The following is a 14,836-nucleotide window of genomic DNA, read 5'->3' as shown; positions in this document are numbered from 1 at the left end:
CTTGGTTCTGCAAAGTTAAGAAGCTGCATGAACATGTAATTAGGATTTGGTGCTAACGTGTACATACCGTCTTGGAGTCGAAGTTGTCTGAGGTACAGTGGACTCTGAAGGACATTACACCTGCCTGGTTCATCTTCTCTTGTCACCAGCATCAAGTCATTGTAGACAAACACAGTGACCTAAAAAAAAGGGAGGGGGGGCAGAGATGGAGGAGGGAGATAAAAAACAGAGGTTAAAAAAAAAATGAATCTTCAGCTTGATGTCATCTGAACGAGACTTCACACCTTACAGTATCTCAGAAGCCCCTCTGCAATCCAGTGAGATGTGCACAACACCATCTAACAGTCTACAAGTATCACCCACAAACTTAGCATCAGTCAGCTCATGCTTCAGACAGGAAATGTAGTTCACACATTGGTATGGCCAAACAGCTTTTGTGCAAGCATGTCTGAAATACAGCCCACAATCTGCAGAAGTTAAGATAAAGATAGGAAAGAAGGAGTGTGTGTGTATACTGGTCACTTATGTGACTGCGAGAAACAGCATGCATGTAGTTTAATTCATGCAGATGACCGCTGTTTCAAGACAATGCCTGTGGTTTGCTGGCTTCCTCTGAAGGATGAGATAGCAGAACGGGTATTTCAGGGGCACACAGTACCTGGTTAGAGCACGTGTGTCTGTGCGTGTGTGTGTCTGTCTGTGTATGTGTGAAGAAAAAGTCGAAAGTAAAAGTAATAAACAGATAGGAATCATATGAGAGGCAGAAAAAAATATTAGTTATGTACACTGTGCTCATTATCCCAAATTAGCCTGTATTATCTGTCACACTGTAAATATCAAGATAACTGTGGCTTTCACTACCAAATCAAGAGTTCACAGCTGACAGTGAAATCAACAGTCAGGACAAGTTTAAACATATTTATGAGACATAAATGATTAACTTATGTTAAATGTGCAGATAATTTGTTAACTTTCAGACAGTAATTATTATTTCTAAATGTTGTGTTGATAAAATACATGTCAGTCTGTTATGTCCAAATTTCACTTTGAACAGTTATTAAAATGAAATCGACTAAAATCTATCTTTGACAGTGTGGTTACTTCGAACTGAGTCCAATTAATAAAATGTCCTGCTTATGTGCTCAGACATCATAAATGAAATTGGTTAGGGAACAATAGTTTTGGCTTCTCCTCCAGGGCAGTGAGTAAATAGTAAAGGCTGGAACAACACAGACAGATCATTAAAAACAGCCTGTATAAATTGGCAGAGTGGAGAGGAACTCCTTCCTGACAAACAATGGCTGTTAAATATTTGTTTTATGACTGACCCCAGAGAGAGGCCAGAATTACCTTCGATGCCAGCAGTCACTGCACTTCACTAAATCACAGATCAAACATGATCTACAGTATCAGGGCAAATTAAAGGACTGTGGCGAGAGCTCAGTATGTTCTTAAAAACAAAAAATAAGGTCTTAAAGTCCTACTAGCAGGTAAAAAATATGATTTTTGAGTACTTCAGAAACCTAGCAGCTGTTACAGAAAAAGTTAATAGATACAATCTTTGCATGAACACCTTTACTTCTGTGATTTTTTATCATAGAAGTGTTCCACTTTTAAAATCTACTGTGAAATATGCATCATAAAGCAAAGTATCATCATAAGGTGAGCTTACATATGTATTTATAAAAGGGCAAAAGGCTTCCCAATTACTTGAAAGCTGTAAATTAGCCATATATATTCCCGAAAAGAACCAGCTAACATTATTCTGTGTCTGGTGACCTCAGCTTTTTATATTTTTGTTTTAATTTCAGCCATTTACAACTTACATATGTGACCAACTTAAACCTCAGTAATGCTGTAAAAATGGGGCTCTTCTAAAATATTCCTTCTTCAGCTTCTTTTGATGCATATATAACTTACTAACCCGAACCCAGAAACAACCCCTTTGACCTCTCAGTCGATGCACGTCAGTGCAATGGATCGTCACATCCAGTTTGACCAAATAAACAAACGAGGAGAGAACATGAGAGATTTTTTTAAGAAATTGTAAAACTATATAGATAGAGAGTATTTCCTCTTTCCTGCTACTAGAAAGAGCCAGTCCTCTACTTTCTAGGTGCCATTTATTAGGTGCTGGGTGGCTTTCCACTTATTCAGATAGATCAAGTGATCTGAAACTAATAAAGTTTTGTACATTTCTCAAAAACTACAATTCCTGCGCAGAACAGTAAACTGGAGAAAATGCTTCAAGACAGGGCTATTTCCACAAAAGTGTAGCGCAAACAGAAACTTTTTAATGATGACAGACTAACATGACATGTATCGACAAACATCATTACTGTGCTGATGTACTTACCTTCAGAGAATGGTGTTTGCTCTCATGGAGTATCATCTCCTCAGATATGATGAGTGTTCGGCTGCACAAATCAAGGGGCTGGGCAACAACAACAACAAAGACAGACAAGGATATAAAGTTTCAGGACATAACATTGATGCTAATCGACTGATACTGTTCATCAGGTATCAGTTAATTCAAGCACATACAGCCGGTATTATTAACCTTAGGATTTGTCTGCTGACAAAATCAATAACATATGTTAAACCGTCCTCCAGACAAAATTCAGGAGGATAATATTGCACTTATGACTGATTAAAAAAATGTTGCTGTACCAAATCCATTTCAGCTCCTGAATCCAAACAATCTGCTAAAGAGACAACTGAGTCTTTTTCTTGCAGTGGGAAAATCAACTGAAAAAGTTTCTAGGAGGACAGACCCACAGAATGTGCGGTCTGAGTATGACAAGACAATGACACCTAAAATGAAAAGTGCCACAACGTGGGAGGAAGAGACTTCCTTTCAGGTCTATGGTCTGGAAAAAAAAAAAAAAAAAAAACAGTTCATTGAATATATATGTGTGCAGGGCAAGGTACAGACTTCATGTTTCTGTATGAATTAACAGGAAGTCCCACCACCATCCCCGCCTTGGGGAAGTGTAGATGAGTAACGGTGTTTGACACATTGCAGTGGGAGGAAACGCATCGTGAGTATCTTGTCTCACAGTAGCCTTCTTTGGTTATTTTGTCACAATTATGCAATAACACATCACATACTCGCCTCTGCATCCTCATTTAGGCTAATGCATCTTTACAGAAATAGACAGTCTTATTGATATATAATAATTATAATAATAAATATCACCAATACAATTCCATTTTGTAGTACATATAAAAGATCAGTGAAGAAAATAACTACTTATCCGTCATTTCATTTCTGTCCTCAGAGTTTGCCCAAGGGGAGACAACTCAAAAACACCATATCTAATACGTGTCTGTGAAATGCGCCGAAGGAAAGGTCAACATATCTCATATTTCATGAATGTACAACTACAAATGTATACTTCCTTTAAAGTGAAATGTTCAGGGGCCCAGGATATCAGGGATTACATTACAAAATTAATATCACTCTTGGGTCTGTGCATAAATATGAAAGCAACCTGTTAGCTTAGCAAAATTGGAAATGGGAGGAAGCAGGTAGCCTGACTCTGCCCAAGACTAAGAACTTGTCTGTTAGTTTAACGGTTTTAATAAAAGGGCAAGAACCTGGATCTCATTATAAATCAAGAAACGTATTGTAATGTCATTGTTGCAAATAATATTCACATATAGAATAACTCAAACCATGTTTAAAAAAGACAAATACTGTCTGAAATTGGCCCACCTGGACAAAGATGGGGAAGATCAGGATCTTGGGGGCCACTTTGACGTATCCATAATTGGCATGTGGAGTATGTGAGCGGACGATGGTACAGTTCTGGTAATTGGCAAAGTTGGCACTCTGCTGCTGGTAGTTGGACATGCCTGCATTTGTGGAAGTGGACGCCGTCTTTGACGTTTTGGAGTTGTTAGAACGCCGTAGAAAGCCTGTGCGACTAGAAAGACCCCCAACACCACCACTCATACTGCCAGAAAAAGCTCCTCCACCACCCTGGGGCTGCGGAGCAGAGGCCTGCCTTGTGGGGTACAACCTGGCAGCTGGGGAACAAAAGCAAGAGTTACTTGTGTTGAGCAAACAGCCACAGCGCCTATACCTCCACCATAAAAATCTAGCTGTTGATCAAATAGCTTTTGTTCAATCCGCCATAAATGAATGGCATCACTGTTCTTCGGTAACTGAAAGTATAAACAAAAAAAATATTACACACACCGTCAAGATCTCGGAACAGTTTGAGGCCTGACAATTAACGTGTGTGCAGAGAAAATGACTAGTTAGAAAGAAAATCCAGCTGCTTGTAAGCTGCAAGTGGTGCTGAAAAGGCTTTTAGGGTTACTCTCAACAAAGCAGAAAGAATGTTGTAAGTAATTTAAAACAGGATTAAAATAGTGGTCACGAAAAGTACTTTGTATTCATTGCCTTCTTTAGGTCAATATTAATTGGGGTTATTTTGGGAGCCAAATGATAAGTAAATTTAATTATATTATTTAAAATAATAATAACCTAAAATGTGAAGTCAAAACTTTAATTACGACTGGGTGACATCCAAAATAATGAAAGCATTGAAGCCAACTTACACAGACTTTCTGCCAGAATACCCAACAGAGCTCACTGTAGCCATTAACAAAGCACTGCATACTGCAGCATTAGAAATACATGCATATCTTACCTAATGTTCCCTGGTTGTCTTGGTAAACAGGCCTCAAGATCTGAAAGAAGATTAATATGAAATTACATTAATATTAATAGCATTTGTTTCAACTGACATCCTAAATGGAATAAAGTCTGATGTGGCATATCACAACAATGTTCTAAGATATCATATTTCTTTGTTTTAATACCTGAAGTAATACAATATAAGAATTTAAGTGAGTGACGAAGTGACTTTCTATGATGCAAAGTTGATCATGTCATGTATCAGGATGAACCAGGGCTGATATTTTGGATAACATGCCACACTTTATCTTAAAACATATTATTTCTTAGTATTTATTGTCATGCTACACTTTCCAGGGCCGCTATGAGTTTGTATTTTGGGACCAAGCTGGTGTGGTTGGTTACATGACATTGAATTTATTTTTCCTGAGCCTGTTTCAATTGTTCTGGACTCGTTGAGGCAGCAATAGTTTCTACCTGTCATAACAAATGACTATCAAACGAGAGGGTAAAGAGGGAAAGCGTCACATGGTGTTCCGATTAATACAGAGGGTGAACTCAGGGTTGGCTTAAATCATATTCTTGGTTCTATTTTCAGATTTCTTATTAGGAGAAATATTGCCTGCAGTGTGGGCTATCATTTAGTGAACTGGACTCCTGGGCTGATATGATAAGTCATCAACACGGCCCATTTCGAAGGGCCTTTCAAATATATTTAGCCTGCAACGGCCACCACAAAATTCCACCAAATCCCTGAGACTTTATTTATCTTGAATTGGCGTGTTAGAGTGGGCCCCGACTCATTTTCCTGAGGCTTTCCAACCCCACTCTATATTTTCTTTTGTTATTTTGTCTCATTTTTCTGAATCTGTTTCTGTTCTCGACCTGACTTATAGTTTCCCCGTTCACAACGCATTGTCTTTCGCCATGCACCCTGAACCTGACAAGAATTTTATCAATAAGGATGGACGCTGGATGAGGCACATAGACACATGACACAAACACACAGACAAACAGATCAATAGCAGACATCACACATAGAGAGATATTCTATAAAACACATGCAAAAGCATACTATTTATTGAGTTAAAAAGGCTTTGAAATAGTCAAGCAACTATTAAAGCACTGAGTTGCACCTGAATTGGAATCAATAGACGAGGGGACAGGCTGGAGGCTGACCAACTCAAATGCATCATGGTTGTTTTGGTTTGACATGTTGTGGTTGAGCTCCTTAGTATTAGTATTGTATTGTTACAGGGGTGTTAGCTGAGGAATTCAGTTCACTCTTTTTGATTTAATGAGTTTGCTTTATTTTATTTTTAAGATGAAAACTTTTATCTTATATACATGATGTCCCTAGATGTAACCAAGTACATACTATATAAAATCTTATGTTACACTTGATGTCAAATTGCATATTACGCATTGTCTTGAAAAAGAATACTCTATGTGAATTTTTTCATATTCATTTGCATTAAAGTAATGATTCTCTCTCTTTTGTTTTCTCCTCTTTGTTATATGTCAGAACTACCTGATTTTAAAATGCCGATGTTGGCACACAGATCTTTCATCTAGAGGATACCTGTAAGTTGAAGGATGTCAGATACATATGCATTGTTTACCTAATATGCAAAGTGCTTAACTTCCAAAGCTTCACATGGCACAGACATACAATGTTTTAACACATGCATTTTTTTATATTAATATATATTGTTGTCCCCTAGTTTAAGATCCATATCTACATGACTGAACTGAATATGTCGTAAAGCATCAATCTATGAGACACAGAAACCCAAATGTCCCACACATACTGTAAACACAGTCCTTCTATCTATCAGCACCAGGGATGTAGGGTAAGGAGACATATCTAGGATGAGCCACCATATGACCGTGGTGAGGATGAGGAGGACGCAGAAGATGATGAAAGTGCAGCCCACCACCAGTCTGCGGTACCTGGCTTCCAGGGTTGATGGGTGCCAGGATGATGTAGTTGTCCCCATTGGATGCCTTCACCCTGGTACCCTTCAGTGTGGCGGTGTGAGGGTGGTGGAGGTGCCGCGGCTTCCCATCCAGCTCCTCGGCCGACCCTCCCTGGGCTCCCCATGCCAGGGTTCCCATGCTATTTCCAGGTTCTGAGCCATTAACCAGCAGCCTACGGGTGGCGGTGGCACGGTGATGGGCCGGTAGAGGCGGTACAGCTGGGGGGCTTTTGCTGGTACTGACATCTGGTACACGCCTTCGGGTAGGGGGCGAAGGGGCTTCATAGTTTGAGTTGGAGGGTTTGTAGGAAGGCCGGTGAATGAGGCCCTCGAAACTTGGCTTAGCTGAGGGACCTGTGCGCCACACTACCACTGTAATCTCATTTACACTATTCCTGCAAAGACCAAAAAATAATAATAATAATAATAATAATAATAATAATATTCATGAATAAACAAATGCAATATTATATTCTCATAAATAAGTTAAAAAGGAATGGCTATAAGGCACATTTATTTTTGAAAAAGCAAGACAAATGGTCTTTAACAAAAAAGTGTTCCAAATATAATAGCAAACACTTAACGGAACCAAAACCCTGAAATAGCACAAAACCAAGAAGAAACGCAAAAACATTTTCTGGAGTACTGCATTTGCATTTCTGGTGTAAAAGGAAATTCAGTCACGGTACCAAAAGAAAGCTATGCAAATGCATTCTGCTATTGAAACTGAATTGCACAGAGGAAGTGAATAAAGAAAATCTCTAAAAGAAAAAAATTTGGGTATCAAACAGTTGCTGGTTAAGTTGTTCACTGCTGATGAAAATTCCCACTTCACTTCATACTAAACTGAAGTTTCATCATTTAAAATTGATGATCTTTATAAACAGCCATTCATACATCAGGATGGCTTTCAGGGGAATAGATAATCATTACAGATTGCTTCTTCCTTTATCCTGAATGAGCCCCAACTGTTTGGTGTTAATTGTCTCATAACCCACTGTTGTTTGGGTCATTACCTGATAGCGTGGGCTAAATCCACACATTTCCACTGCTCCACTGGCTGACCGTTCAGCTGAAGCAGAGTATCCAACTGTTGCAGACCTGCCTGATCCGCTGGACCCCCTGCCAGAGCAGACACACAAAAACACACACAAAGTTCTGATCATTACACACTTTTAAGCACCATTTGCGCCTTTCTACAGCCTTCGCTTCTTAACGTTTTAAGCTTTTTTTTCCTTCATTCTTGGAGGTCGAGGAGGTCAAATTATTGTACAGATGGAAGAATAAAATCAATAAAATATAGCACACACTTTGGCCTTGTCAGGGGAAATCCTTTTTTAAGCCCCCTTACCCCTTTAGCGCTCCACAGGGACAGTAATGACGTTATCAGTTCCAGATTCAGCTACTTTTTCAAACACATCAGGTTGAGCACCTCACAACACATTTGACATTAAGCTCTCTCATTAACTGCAACACCCTGCTGACTGAGCTGTTCCTTATGGTAATACCCAAAGCTATAACCAATGGGGTGAAAGATAAATAAATCACCCACAGATGATATGAAACTTTGATGATGTACAGACTGCATGCAGGAGGATTTCAAACTCAGATTAATCAATTTGAGGTGAAAGCTACTTTGACTGTAAAATCATCTATTAACATATTGTTACATAATCAAGTGCCTATAAATTGGGAGCCAGGGAAAAAGAAAATCAATATTAAGTAAATGCCAATCAAAAGTTTTACAAGTGGAAATTTAAAAACCAGCAAGATTATGTCATATCGATAATGGTGATGTGTGTCTGATTATGCTGGTAGAAGAATAAAAAGTTGTTTTGAGAAGAGATAACTCACTAAGCAGAACTCCCTGTAAGACCTCAAGCTCTAAACATTGGACTTTGACTAATATGAAAAACTTGCCTGGATCTACAGCCTGTACCCTCACAGGAGAATCTGAGCAGATGGTGAAGCCATAGCCATCCTTTCCTCGAAGGATGGTCACCTGCAAAACACACAGAGACACACACACACACACACACACACACACACACAGTTATTTTATGAAGGAGAGATAGGATCCCGGTCTCTCTCTTCCTCAGTACCCATGACACCAAATGTTGTCTGCTGGCAAACTAATCAGCTTCCTTCCTACAGTATGATTAAGTAGAGTTGATTTCAAACTCTACTTCCTATGAAAACTGTCTTGACAGCAGTTTCCAGCAGTTTTCCGGTAGCTGGGGAAGAAGTTCTATATCTATCAAAAGCAGATAACTTCTATTCAAACACAACAGAGAGACCCACACGATACCATATACATTTCAAAAATATAGACATTGTTTCATGCATTACATTCTGAATGTACAAAGTTCCTGTGCCCTAGTGCGGAGGGGTGTGTGTGTGTAACGCACCTCACAACGCACAACAAAACAACACAAAGCACTGTGTGAGTAACTGTGTCTAATAAAACATTAATAAAACGTTTTTTACTGTTTTGTTGATTTTATAGTCCACGTCAGATAATTTTTTTGGAGTTTAAGGATCATAAAGTACAGTAACTCTCTGGAAGTCTCCACATTATGACGCATTATTTTAAAATGAACTGTTCAAACGTGCCACATTCACGCAGGTAGATTCCACAGACAGTGCTGGTCCCATTGTATCTTTCCCTTTGACCCCACATCATCATTCACTGCTTACGCCAAAATGTCTGAGCCAAAGTCAACAAAGTTCCATCCAAAACATCTCACTTTCCAATCCCATCTGCTGACAACCATGAGCGCCAAAGCACACACATCCCACATCTTTTTTTTTTCCTCTCTACGGCAGAGAAAAACTAAAAGTATACACTGCTGAATTACAAACTCTACGCATGAGCAAGATGCAGCAACTCCAAGAAATGCAATGATTATTCAAGGGCCTGAAGCTTGTGATGACCCTAAAATGTCGGATATGCTTGTAGTTTCTTATAGTCCACTGCTTTTATGTGCCCTGTGTCACTCTGCTTAGGGCCATATTTCTTTTGGTATATTTTTTATGCTTAGGTTCGTTGAATTTATTTTTATTTAACTCTACCTCTAAATTTAAACATTTCGGGGGGGGGGGGGGGGGCTGTCATGCTGAAGACATTGCAGCTGACTTTATTACATGCCATACAAGATAAATTTGGATTGTCGTGGTTTTCCATGCACAAACTTTGATGCAACCTCCTCATGACATAAAGTCAATATAAAGACATCTGTGTAACTAACGGATAAACCTTTGTGACACACATATGGGTGCACATGTGAGCGAGGCAGATGGGTATAAACTAATCACCTCTGAGTTTCCGTGTGTATGAAGAATTAAAAAATACACCAACGAAAATAGGGACGGAAAAACGAGATATAAAAAAACCAAACTAACTTTAGAAGAAATGATGATAAACAGTGATAAAATAACAAATAAGGAAGAGATTAAATAGCAGCAAAAGAGGCCAGTGAGGTTTTGAAAAGCAAAGGTTAGCAGAGCAGATGACAAAGACAGATAGTATAACAGAAGGAAGGAAAACTTGACTGGAATTAAGGGTGAAAGAGCTCTATATATCCGTCTCTCCATATATCCATCCATAGCAGTTTTTAGACATTGTGGACTTAAGAAAACTCTCAGAACTGTATCATACAGGGGCTTTTCAGCATTACAGCATAAAATGTTTTAATATTGTGGAGTCGAACCACTTTGACTCTGACTCTTTGTCTCTGATCTGCCCCAGCAGCCCCACACCTCCTTTTCCACTTTGAAATGAAAGCAGAGGGATTATTATCCAACAAGAACAGAAAAAACAGGACACTGGAATAAAACAATAAATTAGTTGGACATACTTTTAGCGATTTTTTTTATTTTTACTGTGTTAGTCCCAAGACATACTTCTGAAAATGAATGAAGACAAATAAATGGGAGTAGTTCTCCACATGCATTAAATATTGAAATTGTATTAGCAGGGTCATATTGATGAATTAATAATCAAATCAGGGGAACTGTGGAGGAACTAACTAGACTAAAACACAAGATTTTGACTTACTCATAATGAAATTGGGACATACCCGATGGGAGGAAGCCCTGTGTGTGTGTACAGTACGCGTTCATGCGTGTGTGGTAGAAGCTTTTCCCTTTTTACGTTCATGCCTCCATCCCCCACCATCCTAAACCCAATCCACCAACAGCACACAAATGCACGTAATATATGTGTTAAGATAATGTTATCTGAGTTAGTATATTCAGTGACTGGGACAGCACAACACAGACAGACAGACACACACACATATCAAGGCAAGGCAATGTTTGTCTTTTCTTTTCTTTCTCTCACTCCACCAGTTCCCTCTCTCACTATGCATCTCGTCCATGAAACATTTGTGACGATTCTGCACTTTAAAGGTGCTATATAGATAAAGTACTTAGTTACATGAGGGATAAATAATGTAAAGGGCAGGGAGGTGCTTTTCTCCCTGTCAAGAAACACATGCTCTGAATTTCCTGCGGTCACTTAGAGTCAATTATTCCTCGTTGTACATGTTGGATGTGCAGCAGAAAGTGCACAGTAACGGCAAAATATTAAGATCCAACAGTGCACAAATAAATCTGTTACCACTTCTGTTTTTATACAAAGGCTTTCTGGTTGACAGTAATTCAGATAATAAAAACTATTTTACAGATGAATTAAATCAGCTATGTTCATTTTCAAACTTGCCATTCATCGTCCCACACATAACCACTGCTTGATATTGTGCTTTCAATGCCCCTTTGGCTCTCCTCCTCCCTTTCCCCGCCTTTCTCTCTGTAACACATATACACACCTGTGGCAGTCTACATCCAATGCACAGGTGGCATAGCCCATGGATAGTGTGTATCACACCACCACCTCCTCCTCCTCCTCCTCTTCCTCCCTCTCCTTCTCCAGCATTCAAGTCTGCGGACAGTACACACACACTTCGACGCTGAGTTTCCACCTGGCCAGCCCCCCTGTAGCCGGAGTATCTCCACAGCTTCCTTTGTGCAGCTGAGTGTGTAGTTCTGGGGCTTCGCTCCGGTGGCGGAGTGGACTTCAGGGTGTTATGGATCATCTCAAAAGTAACAGCAGATGAAAGAGTGGTTGTAGCAGCAGTGTCTACTGCAGTGCAGAGATGGCTGCTGATAACAATATTGTTTCTCACGCTTGTGGGAAACAGGAATGCGTTAAATGTAACAAAAACGGTCCTCTGAGATCTCTCTCAGACAAACTGGTCGTCAGTCTGCATCAGCTCTCCTCAAGTAGCCTAGATTTAATTTTGTTGTTGGCTCTGTGCTTAACCTTCAGCTGCACTCTTGTCCATTCAAGGTTTTTCTGGTACCAACTCCAGCGATCAATGCATATTCCAGTGTGCAGGATTTTTATGGGTCTGTACCCATCATTACCTCCGCAGTTTCATTGCGTCTTCTTGATGCTTTTTGAATCTTCTGTTCAATCTTCCCTTCTTCTTTCCTTTTTTTAATCCTTCTCCTTTCTTCCCTCATTTGCTCATAACTCTGTTAAGACAAAAGAATGTCCAGCGTCTTGCTTTGTGGCCTGTATAGCAGCAGTTGCAGTAGCGCCTGAGATCAGCTGTGTGAGAGTGTGTGGCGGCGTCATGTAGTCCAGACTGGCGCTGGCTCAGCCAGCTCAAGCCACACTGTAGCCCCTGGCCGGGGCACTCATGGGAACTCTTCAACAGCAGAAGAATAGGAGGAAGTGCCTCCCACCGACACCCCCCGCACACACACACATGCACTTATGCATACCTCGCCACCCCACAGCCAGGACAGCTTTGTGTGCCTGCCCCCGATAAGGCCAGTTTGCTTCCTGAGTCCACACTGTAAGGTTGTGAGAGGTGCTACAGCTCACAGTGTTTTGCAAATACACACTGTAGTGACTAATGTAGGTGGCACGAGCGTGACGTGTATGAGCTAGAGTGAGAGAGGCAGGGTTTTAAGTAGGAATGATTGGCCAGGTGGAAGAATGAAGACCATTAAGAGTGAATGTAAACTTCAGACTATTTTTACGTTTTGAATGTAAAACTTTCAAGTGTTTTGCAGCTTTGAATGATCAGCGTCTCCAACAAAAGAGAAGGCTAAAAGTATTGTTTAGGGTACACACACGCATTCACATCAATCAAACTTCACACCTCATCGTACTCTTTCCACCTTAGCTCCCACACTCCCCAGTCTCCGTCCAGACATTATGCTTGTTTGTTATGTTTTCAACTTCCATATTTCCTCTGCTTTTCCCTTGAACTGCTCCCCCACAGCCCTCTGACTGCACGGTACGGAAATTCACAGGTCTGCGAACCTTGACAATCTCCCCTCCTCCTCCAGTTATCCAAACAATACTTTTATTTTTGTTTTCAATATCCATTTGCCTGGGAAAGAGGTGGTAATCTGAAAAAAAAAAAAAAAACAAGACCACCTCAGCAACAGCGCAGGAAAAAGCCTGTTAAATTGCTGTTAAACTGCGGCCAGTGTAACCCCAACCAACCCCATTATTTCTGTTCTTGCTTTTTCTTTTAATCATTGGGATTTCTGGCTCATGAAAACATGGACAGAAACGTTACAGAGAAAGAGAGGGGTGAAGGAGAAGTGATGCTGCGCTAGTCTCTACAATGCTAATAAAGTGGCAGAAAAGGCCGTTGTCTTAAGATGCCTTCATGCCAGTAATGGCAGCTTTTCTCTGTCTGCCTTTTCAAAAGGGCGAGGGTTACCCGTCAAGCTTACAAAAAACACTTTCTCTCTCTTTCACGCTGTGCTGTTCACCTCTAAATAGGCAGAAGGACGGATTAGAGGGAGAAAAGAAAGGGAGAGAAGAAAGCATGTCTTAGGGAGAGGAGTGAAAGACGTGAAGACGAGTGAAAAGAGTTTGAAAAGCTTGTCTAGGAGCCAGACAAGGCCAATCTGGTGGTTAGTAGTGTGGGATCTCTCTCTCGGACTCCCCCTTTCTTTCTGACCTGAATAAACAGCTATCAAAGGGGGAGGCATCTTCCACGCCAGTGAACACACAAGATGGGTCTAAGGCCAAGTTCAGGGTCACAGCTCAAGTTGCAATAGAGTTTAGATAAAATCTGCAGAAACCAAGCATGTGGAGTCATAACTGCACAACAGGTGTAACATGTTCAAAATTACAATGACAGTAATGAGACAGTGAGATGACAAAAAAAAAACCTAATTGAGCAGAGCAGAGAAAAGAACTTTGCTTCAACTGATTCCAACTAATCTACAGCTGTGATAGCGGCTCAGCGATGATGCCTAGCTAAGTGCTAACCGTCACAAAGTTAATGGTGACATCAGCTAGATGGTGGCAGATTGATTTGCAATATTCACTACCGTATTAGCATGCTAAGCTTTGCAGGCACTTGAACATTAACCAAAGTCCAGTGAACGTGGCATTCACTGAACTTACATTTTTTTGTGACACTGAAATTTTTGTGGCACTAGATGAAAGTCCCCTCAGTAAATTCATCCAGAGGTTAGGTTTAGGATTTAGGATTTAGAGTTTGGGGTTTAGGGTTTAGGATTTAGAGTTTAGGGTTTAGGATTCAGGGTTTAGGGGGAGGAGGTCATCAAATTTATTTCAAAGGATGTAATTGTCTGACCAAAAGACCAACAATGCCATGTCTAGAGCTAAAAGAAGGTACAGAATAGCAAAGGGTAAAAATAAGCACACACACACACACACACACACACACACACACACACACACACACACACACACACACACACACACACACACACACACACACACACACACACACACACACACACACACACACACACACCCTGCATCTAGCTGAGAACAGATGAGATTTAGGAACAACCAGGGCCTAAAATAGTCAGAAAGGGATAAGTCCTGGCATTAAAAATAACTTTTCTTAATTTATTCTGAGACGCTGGCCAGAAAATCTAACCTCACTCTCCTCTTTTTAGCTCACCTTACCCTTCCTACCCATCTTTCCCGTCTGGCAGATGTGTCAGACGGATTTTCGCAGATATGGTTTAGGAGCTAATTGTAGCTGACAAGCTAAGGGATGCAGGGCGACATCTTGTCTGGAGTGCGACTATTGTCAATATTCATGAACTCTCTGCTGCCTGCCAATGACATAAGCATCTTCTTGTAAACATAACTGATAAATGCTGACAAGGCAAGTGAGAAAATGAACACTTGTTGAGC

The 14,836-nt window shown here is 40.4% G+C and overlaps 2 protein-coding genes across 3 annotated transcripts in view; both read right to left on the bottom strand.

Moving 5' to 3' along the window:
• The window catches only part of rgs3a (regulator of G protein signaling 3a), a 72,709-nt gene extending 68,837 nt beyond the window's left edge, over positions 1-3,872 (bottom strand). Inside the window, exons 1-3 of one of the 2 annotated variants that reach the window (XM_029516613.1) lie at positions 3,719-3,872; positions 2,357-2,434; positions 68-179 (exon numbers count right to left, since the gene is read on the bottom strand). In XM_029516613.1, the coding sequence (XP_029372473.1) occupies positions 68-179; positions 2,357-2,434; positions 3,719-3,856 (328 nt within the window). In that variant the 5' untranslated portion in view covers positions 3,857-3,872. Of the gene's footprint in view, positions 1-67; positions 180-2,356; positions 2,435-2,670; positions 2,783-3,718 lie in introns of those variants that run through there. The other variant, XM_029516614.1, reaches the window with a different exon arrangement.
• A 2,076-nt stretch (positions 3,873-5,948) lies between these two features.
• Positions 5,949-12,316, bottom strand: LOC115052480 (regulator of G-protein signaling 3-like). Its single transcript, XM_029516619.1, has 4 exons — positions 11,457-12,316; positions 8,548-8,629; positions 7,644-7,749; positions 5,949-7,022 (listed from the first exon to the last, which is right to left on the bottom strand). Exons 1-4 carry the CDS (start codon positions 11,721-11,723, stop codon positions 6,476-6,478), a joined length of 1,002 nt encoding a protein of 333 aa, XP_029372479.1. The 5' UTR covers positions 11,724-12,316; the 3' UTR covers positions 5,949-6,475.
• Between the last annotated feature and the right edge of the window lie 2,520 nt (positions 12,317-14,836).

This window comes from Echeneis naucrates, chromosome 12, assembly GCF_900963305.1.
Source record: "Echeneis naucrates chromosome 12, fEcheNa1.1, whole genome shotgun sequence".
Classification (NCBI taxonomy): Eukaryota; Metazoa; Chordata; class Actinopteri; order Carangiformes; family Echeneidae; genus Echeneis; species Echeneis naucrates.
Note: the sequence above shows the minus strand (reverse complement) of the source record. Positions and strands in the feature narration are given on the sequence as shown.